This window comes from Apium graveolens, chromosome 3 (genome assembly GCF_009905375.1).
Source record: "Apium graveolens cultivar Ventura chromosome 3, ASM990537v1, whole genome shotgun sequence".
Taxonomy (NCBI): Eukaryota; Viridiplantae; Streptophyta; class Magnoliopsida; order Apiales; family Apiaceae; genus Apium; species Apium graveolens.
Window position 1 is genome coordinate 23,476 of NC_133649.1, and position 9,709 is coordinate 33,184.

The 9,709-nt window shown below is 32.4% G+C and overlaps 1 protein-coding gene and 1 long non-coding RNA gene across 3 annotated transcripts; both read right to left on the reverse strand.

Moving 5' to 3' along the window:
- Window positions 1-1,362: 1,362 nt before the first annotated feature.
- On the reverse strand, window positions 1,363-3,483 carry LOC141710481 (uncharacterized). Of its 2 annotated transcripts, none has more exons than XR_012570940.1 (3): window positions 3,424-3,483; window positions 2,607-2,788; window positions 1,363-1,660 (listed from the first exon to the last, which is right to left on the reverse strand). It is a non-coding gene; the product is annotated as an uncharacterized LOC141710481 (long non-coding RNA). The 2 variants fall into 2 exon arrangements; XR_012570941.1 differs by having other exon boundaries at window positions 2,607-2,803; window positions 3,424-3,482.
- Window positions 3,484-3,756: 273 nt separating this feature from the next.
- On the reverse strand, window positions 3,757-9,403 carry LOC141711209 (uncharacterized). Its single transcript, XM_074513618.1, has 5 exons — window positions 9,365-9,403; window positions 8,472-8,543; window positions 5,605-5,657; window positions 5,374-5,511; window positions 3,757-4,025 (listed from the first exon to the last, which is right to left on the reverse strand). Exons 1-5 carry the CDS (start codon window positions 9,401-9,403, stop codon window positions 3,860-3,862), a joined length of 468 nt encoding a protein of 155 aa, XP_074369719.1. The 3' UTR covers window positions 3,757-3,859.
- Window positions 9,404-9,709: the final 306 nt, after the last annotated feature.

A 9,709-nucleotide genomic window follows, 5' to 3' on the forward strand; every position in this document is an offset into this window, starting at 1 on the left:
TTTAAAAACTAGTTGCCCTCCTATCTCTCTCTTTCGCAAAATCTTAATTCTTATTTTTTCGATTGGTTAATGATAAACACTGTTTTGATAATTTTTCCTAATTTTTATTTACTTCAAATAAATCTATCTCTTCATTAAGAGTTTTAGTTCTATGTATAGGTTTTCTTAACTATATTGTGTTTGTTCTCTCTCATTGTGAGAGTTTAGTTTGTTTGTTTTGTTCTCTGGAATCGTACATCTACAAAATTTCGTATATTGGTTCATTGATAGGGGTCCTATCAGATTACGACTATTATTAATTGTTCGAATGCGTTTCGACACGTCAAATTTCTGTGTTCTCACAATTTCAACAGATTGTTGGATTGTCTTTATAAAATGATGTATATGTCAACAATGCGAGCGAGAAATATACAACAGTGAAAGATCCGATCAACGATCGTAGTTTTGTTCAAAAAGACTATGATTTGATTTATCTTGATACGTATTTATTCAGTTTTAATTATTATTATTTTTTTTTGGATTTTAATTAATAAACTAATTGAATATCCAATTTTTTTTAATAAATGACAGCTAATTTAACAATCTTGAACATTTTTTTTAACGTAGGTAACCGGCGGCCGCTACCCATCGGGTGCGCACTAGATAAACCTTACGGGCTCCTAAAGTTCAACAACTTCCATTTAGATTTTTGAAATATTAAAATAATAAATTAATAATTGGTACACTGATATGAATTCAGGATTTTAGAAATCAAACTCCAATTAAAATTCTAATATCTAATTTAGCAGTTTTTAATTTTGTAGGGTTCAAAATGCCCCGTTAAAATTTTAAAAATATTAAAACTTAGTAAAATGCACAACAATCCAATTAGAAAAAATTGGGGAAAGCGTTACTTAAAGCGATCTAACTTAAGTAACGTTTAGCATAACAAAAAAAAATTAAAAACCTCAAACACAAGTTCATCTAGCGTCATGGACAAAAAAAGGAAAAAAATAGTATTAATAACAACCAACACGCTAAGCAATTTAGTGTTTTAGCTAAACATTACCATTTTCTGCGTTTCTACATACTATTTTGGGCTGTTTTTACATGCGTGCCATTTTAGACATTTTTCTACGCATGTACCATATAGGGCTAACAACAAATATACTTGGTGTTATTATTATCTTTACATTATGAGAAGCAATTTGTACTTTAGGAATGTGAAAGAAAACATTATACTTGAACAAGGTACATAATCTGACTGCAGGTTGGGTTTTTAAATCTTGTTAACTTTCTTGACTTTTAATTGTCAATAGGATTGTTGATTAGTGAGTTGAAGACTTTTACTTGGTCAGGTAAAACGCCGTTCAGGTAAGAATAAATTCTACGAACTTCAGCAGAATTGGAATTTGACGTAGGTTCAGAAGGAATATCGTCTATGTCAAAATCTCTACGAATCCGCAAAATAACATTTAGTTCAATCTCTAAGAATTCTAGCAGAATTAGAATTGATGACTGCTTTGGAATAATACATAAACCGGTCCCAAAAGTCCCCCGCCTAGTATGTCGACATCATCGTCAATATTCACGTCTTCAACTACCTTTCCTTCGATTGCACTTCTAAGCTTTCCATGACAACGTCGAAACATTCCCCACAAAAAATAGGGATTATACCACTCTGTAGTAAAAAAGAAAAGATCATTATAATCAAGCACATGCTATAATCAGGTGGTGTATATATGATCCAATACTTCATCAAATGAGTTTTCACTTTATCTTCCCTCATCACAGAGACCAACTAAAACTAATATGGCAATACAAGTAATACTATAACCAAGCGAAATGAAAGACGACCTTGCTCCCTTTTATTACGTTTAACATACTTGTGTTCATTTAATATGCATATACATATGCAGTTTGGACATATATCATGGATAAGCACTTTTTTCTTTAAGCCAGGCATTAATCCCTATTTAATTTATGGCGCTATTAGTTTAATTTCATATTAAACAAATACTCTCTAAGTCCATATTCGACAAGAAAGTTTACTCTGAAAATACTGTACGGCCATTATCAGGGGATAGAATAGCGTCTATATCTGCTATAAGAAGTTAAGAGAAAAAAGAAGTTAAGGCTTATGAGAATATGTGGTCACATGGAATAACATAAGTTTTGCTACAGAAACTTATGAGACCAGTTTTGTACCCAATGGGAACGTTAACCTTTTACAATGGAAGAAAGTGAGAACTAGGCCCAGTACACTGGAAAACTGCAATCTTACTATCTGTTGTTCAGATAAAATTAAATGAACTTTAGTCATGGTATCTGGACTAGGAAAATGAAGGAGCCTGTACACATTTAATATTTCTTTGGCTACAACAGAAGACCTCACATATCCAGTAAAGTAAATTCTTTCAACAGTTGTGAAAAAGTAAGACTTTATATATCTACAAATTCTATGCCAATTTGGAATCTGAACAATCTCCAAAGCGGTATTCAATTGGGAATACGAACAATTACCGCAGAGGAAAGGAAGGAATACCAAGTATTTATCAACTATATACGCAAAAAGATAATAAACGGGGACTTTGAAAAAAATGAAGAGACTAAAGTATTATCTGCACCTTTTACTTTCTGCACCCATGTTTCTGGGCATTACCGCATCTAGTAGGTTGCAGCTGCTCTAAATAATTGGATGGACATTGAAGAAGAATCCGCAGGAATAATATTTTGAGGCTTCATCTGAGCCAATCACGGTCAGATGCTATGGCTTTAGATGGCCTGCAACAGCTTCCTCAAGCAACAGCTGAAAACCAGGACACTGGTTCAGAAAATTATAAGAAACAAGTATATAACAAGATCAATAATATTAACCTTAAGGAACTTATTACTAGACCTTCTCATGTTACAGTCATGCACACCACTTCAATGAATAAGTAAAATATGTATGATTTAATATTGTCGGTAAAAGATCTAACAAACATTAACTATGTAAACCATTCAGAATGAGTTGTGACCGGTCTCCAATGGAGTAATTTGGAATACGTACCCAAAAAAATTGATACCTCAAAGGTACAAATGACAAAATGATAAATATGGTATTCAGAGTATCCATATGAGATTTATAACTCCAAATGTGAATACTTAAAAGGTAAAAATTAACTACTTTTGCATCAACCAAATGTGATTTATGCGTCTCGATGATGGGTAAGACACTATGTTTCTTAACCTCTCAATATGGTTGCACTGATCACATAGGTATTATGTTGGGTAGTATTTCAATTCTAGTGGGACTTATCTATTTTTTTTTGCAAAAAATCTATTGATTTTAGTTGCATGAATTTCTATAATAAAAATAAAATAATAGCAAATAATAATATCTAAAAAAATAACAACAAATATTACAAATCTTGCATTAATTTAAAAAGAATGGACAATTACCTGGAAACTATATGTCAACGGGGGAGGGGATTCATGGAGCATTTTCTTCATTATTTCTGCAAATTTCAGAAATTTATGAAGTAGAAGTAGCAGTTCGATAATAAAATATAAAAAAAATCACAGAACAAACTTAAAGATAGTAAAATAATTCAGTCAAATGGTCTAACTGTGCCACAATCATATGTATACACACACAGTATACACACACAGTATACACACACACATAGATAATCAAGATTGTATAAGTGAATAGAGTCTGGAAATTTCATATTCCTCCCTTCTATATATCTAAAATTGTTATACATTTTATGAGGAGGTTTACTGCACATATTTTCCTCCACTAATCTTAGTTCATAATTAAGTTTTTACATCCCTTAATTCGAAGAAGAGTGTCACTAAACGGGAGATGATGACAGCTATGCTCATTTATTGTGCACTATTGAAGTAAAAAACTAAGTACTAGGGAACCACACATAAGACTGTATACCTCATATTCAAAAGTAATTGCATCTCCTTGTTCAGTGAAGCATTTTCTGAAGCATTTTCGATCAGACAGGTTGTCTAGATAATCCAATGTTTTCAAACCTTCTATCCTCACTTCACTGTAAACCATATGAATTTTGGTCAGTCCAGGTAGCAGAAACAAAAGAGGACGAGCTAAATACTGTAAAATTCACTCCGGCAAGCCTTCATAGTATCAAGAAATCTAATTAAGCAACAAGATCGCAAAGTCTACATTCCTTCTCCTTTATTATTATGTGGCTAATGATCAAAATAACATTGAGAAGGAGAAGTGTCTAAATGGCACATCTGAAAAGCCTTCAAGTGTCACTTATGTAAAACATAATGCACACATGTGTTTCAACTCTAACTTAAATGTATTGTGCATGTACTAAAATGTGGCAGTAATTTAAACGTGTCAGTATGATCATTTTTCTCTCATATTGTGTTGATAAAAGGTAAACGCACTTATCTTTATTTCACCTACTTAAAACAAATGAAATGCTTTCAAAAAAATATTAAAGCAGCGTTTAGCATAAGCCTCTTCTACTTTTAAGTAAGTAATATATTCCCTTAGAAACTAACAGTGAGAGGGAGTTGAAAATGTAGCATTGTACTCAGTAGCACCATTTTGGTGACATGCAAAAGATTACTAAATGAAATACATACATAGCACGAAAACGTCAACCATTTACAAATAGCAGAGGTTTTAATAGGTACTTAAATGTCACTGCCAACTTAGCCCAGTCCTGTTTCTATGATCTTTGTTTTATTTCATGTCACAACACATTACAACCAGTGACAGAGTATTTAGGTTCAAAAATATCAGTGCATACCAGATATCCGAAACAGACAAATATGTATGGTAGCCAAATGAGAAACTAAAGGCTGCTGTCAATGTTCCTGATGCGCGATATCATGTTGAGATTCCCACAAGATGAAAGAGAAACCCTAAGTCGAAACTCATAACTATGGAAGACAAAGAAAGAAAGCTGTCAACAAATTCATATTAATATATGTGGATTGATAATAATTACCAACATTCATGTACCCAAGAAACTCTTTGCCTACAATTTTTACTGTCCTGCCATTTCTATACCTACAAATATGATCTTAGATGTGAAAACATATACACAGGCAAACTACAAAAGAGATAATACAACTTCACCAAGTACAAAATGTTTCTATAACCATAGGTAAGTATCATCTCAAAGTTATCAAACATGTGGAGGCGTCCATGGATCCAATCAGCATATAGCATTTGGAAACTTGCAACACAATCACTATCTTTTGCAGTTATATAATTTATTTATTTTTAAATACCGATTAAGGCCATGTTTGTAAAGGGAAAAAAACAATATATCTGCAAAAAAGTACTTTTAAATAAACCGTGCGTAACTAGGATATACTTGTCATGTAAATTAATAGGAAAATACATCAAAAGTTAACCTGTAGGGCCACTGCTTTAATCTTCCTCTAAAGTCTTTCGCGGTAATCCTACTGTTTCTTGGGAGGAGGATTATGATCAACTCTCCATCCTTCGTTTCTTGCATGACCATTTGCTTCAACTGAAGCGGAGGAGCAAAACTAGAGAAAATTTTAAAACCTGCATCAAGTTATCGGTACTATGATTTCAAATAAAAAGACTACAACGTGAATATAACGATAATTGGTATATACCTTGGGAAAACAAACAGAGATTCCTCCTCGCTTGCATTATAAGGCCTGGGAACCTTCAGAAAACATTTAGGAACATAATTAAGATTACGCCCGGTATTGTATATTAAGCAGCACAACTTGATTACTCAATCACTCACTCAACAAATACATTAACATATACATAAGGCACATTTTAAACTTAAAACTATTCTCCGCCCTTTTGTTTATAGTTTCTAAAGTACATTTTTTGGTCATTCTGTAATGCACCACAACCCAGAAATTATATTCTTAAGAAAATTCTATCATGGATCACTTACAGAGAGATATTTCAAAGAGCAAGTTGTCGTTAGAAGCACTTAAACAGCAAGCCAAAAAAACAACTTAATACTACAACCTAATTAACTACATAGATTGCAATTACCAGCACGAAAGTCTGCACATAACCATTATACACTTCAATGCCAGAGGGCACAAGAGGCAGTAGTAGTGTAAGAAAGTCTACATGTTGTACACTTTAATTGTTGTACCACACAACAGGGAGAAGTGGTGTCTGTTTTGAGAAACATAATTGTGGAAAAGTTTCAATATAATTTGTCATCCAAAGTTAGATGGGTCAAATTAGTTTGCCTAAACTCTTGATCGGAACATCGAATATTGGGTATTATTCTCTTAAAATATTTTTATGTATGTTCTGCGTTTTACCGAAAGGAAATAGTGATTCATGTATTTGTGTAATGAGAAATATAAATCTTTTGCGATGCTGGTGTATTGTGTCAGAAATCGGATTACAGCTTATGAGTCGAATCCAAAAACATCAAATATAAGCAGCAGTGGAGCTCTGAGGTTGGTAAGAATAAGGTACTAAGATTTATAGAAGGGGAAGAAATAAAGGAGCCTGTACACATCTAATAATTCCTTGTTGTCTACAACAGAAGACTAGAAGGTCAAATTGAAGACCCTGATTAGAAGTTATCAAGACATTATATTTGAGACCTCATTCATCCACCAAGGTAAATTTCATCAACAGTCGTGGACAAATAACTAAATAAGACTATATATCTACAAATCATATGGGCCAATAAGGAATCTGAACAATTACTGAAGCGGAAAGTATTCAATTGGGAACATGAACAATTACCGAAGAGGAAAGAACTAAGTTCTCTACTATATATGCAAAAAGATGGGCTTTAGAGAGATATTAAAGGGACTAGAGTAATTATCTTTATATTTGCTTTCTGCACCCATATATTATTCTGGGAATTACCAGATTCAGTAGGTGCAGCTGCTTTAAATAATTGGACTCAGGTACGGAGATTCAAACATATCCAAGTATCAGATTTGGCACTTTGAAAGACTTAGAACCTGGCGACACCATTTGGCAGTTGGCACAAATACGGGGACACGACATTTTTTTAATTTAAATTCATTGAATATAATAGGTAGAGTTTGGGGGCCAGAAACTGAGCTAAAATTTTTATTAGGTTATATATGCTCCTATCATGTTTCAATGTTCTATTTCCTGTAATATTTTCCTTATTGACAATTATTTCCAAGTATTACTTATAACCAAAAATGAATGTGTATGGTATCCACTGTAGATTTCTTCTTTATACACTACGCATATCTATAGTTCTACTTGTGGTTGACTGTATTGTCTTCCATCCCCCATTCATTTTTCCCCATCCCTCCATCATCTACCCACATCTGCAAACATATTCAAATTCACCTTTAAAGCACCGGTAGATCTGCAATTATTACAGGAGGGATGCTTTTTACGGCAAATTTCGAATATTTTTTGGCGAGCTACAATTATTTTCCAGTAACAACAAAGTAGGATTCAGTTTCAAGACCATATATCAAATAATACTCATCTCAAATAATGCAGTACAAATAATGCATTATAAATAATGCAGTTTCCAGACCATATATCAAGTAATGCAGTACAAATGATGCAGTACAAAGTACAAACACTATACTCGCTCTCAACAAAAATCAAATTGTAAACTGAAATTAAAAACTGTTAATTAAAAACTCCTTTTCTTGAATTTGATTTTCTACTCTCAATTTATTTATACTGTTTTAATTTTGCAGGTGATTAGATTTAAGTTTCCATTTTAGGGCTTTCATTTTAGGGCTTTCAGTTAGGTATACATCCTAACTGGTCTAACAGATTACGGCTTCAATTTATCTTTCTTCCATTTAGTCATAGGTTTAGCATTAAAGGGCAAGTGTATGCTTTCGACACAATCAAAATACATTCCTCCATAATGCTTGGCATAAAAAAACCGATTAATAATATCTAATTTTAATTGTCAAAGGATCACTGGTTGGCATAATTCACGAAAAGTGTCTATATTTGAGTGTACGCATGTGTATAAGGTATGGGGATTATAGGAAAATCTCTATACACAACTAACAACGATAATTAGAGCTACTATTATCATAGAACTTTTGAGCAATTTGCATCAAGTTACATAGGTTTCCATAGCATATCCAATGTAAAATTCACATTACCCGTTGTTCTAATAACTGAATCTTCAAAAGCAATAATGTTTTTCATATGCATATCATCACTATGTACTAATCTGCAAATTGTAATTTTATTTAGGAATTTCAAGTTGCCTCACTTTCTGATGGGGATTATAAGAAATAAAAATATGAAAGATATTATTTATTTACTTGATTTGTGAAAATTCCATTGTCTGCAAAATTACAGTGTATGTGTATATTGCATTGTTATATGAAATGATTAGTACGTGGTCAACATGCCTGCTGCTTTATCCTCTTTGTTGCTTCTTGTTTATGTACGCACTAGTCAAAAAGAGAACTAATAATAAACATGCAGATTGGTTTTACAGAAACAAAGTTGTAGCCAGCGTCCTGCTTACCAAAGCATGTTGCAGGAGTGCATTCTCTTCTAGTAACACGTGCAGTTCCGCTTCCAGATAGCGAGTATAAGCCTAACCAATCAGAATATATGAAAACAAACATTAGAAACAGACCTGGCGTGGCCCTTTAAAGACATGGTTTTAATCTAACAAATTTAGAGTCATACTTATTTTTTGTGAAATTTCTTCTTGATAGAAAGTACAACAAAATTATTTTTTCTGCACCCACTTGACAAAGCACTAAGTATCACTTTGCATCTTCCATATTAGGCTCAATCGATCATTAATCCTCATCGCAAATAATCATACAAATGAAAATATGATCATGAAGAAATTTACCATTAATAAGGGTCGCTCGCTCCTTAAAAATATATGAGTTTCCGCCAGAATCGTCTACAAAAAAAGGTAATATATCCTAATAAAACTAAGCAGACTCGATCCCTATGGCTTATATAATGGTTAACTAGACACCTCAAGGGAGATCCCCAAATTCTATTCTCTTTTCGAATAAGGTTTCTCAAGCTCTAGTCTAAATATACTACTTGACTCATTAATTAATCAAGTCTAGATTCGACTCATAAATAATTAAATTGAAATAAATAAGTAAAAATGTTCAAGCCGATAAAACATAAATTGCTCCCACCATAACATTCAATCAATTACAAAATCACACCGTACAAATAAATAAACAATAGCAGTTAAACCAATAGAACAATATCAAATCAAACACTAAATTATTCGATTACAACTAAATAGAGCAATAAATCCATATCAAATCGAAGATACTCAAGCGTAACAAAACAAAACAATAAGATCGCATTCAACAAAACAACGTACATGTATATATGATGATCGTATTCAATTAATTAAATCGCAATAAAATGAAGAATTACCTGAAAACTACACGTGGACGGGTGGAGCACTTTCTTCATTGTTTCTGCAAGTAATTCAGAAATTCGAATAAAAATGAAGAATTAAACTAAAAAACATAAATTATACTCATAAAAGATTGTACAAGTGAATAGTGTCTCGAAATTGACACCTTATATTTAATAAAAAGGGGCGATTGAGAGATTGAATATGATTCGAAAATCATGATTCGATTTTACTTATTTTTGGCCGTATTGAATTGGATTGGATTGGCCTCTTTTCTGATTTAAATTAGATTGAATTTTATTATATATTTTAACGACTATATAGGTTAACAAATAAATTATTGCAAAAATATATTATATTGC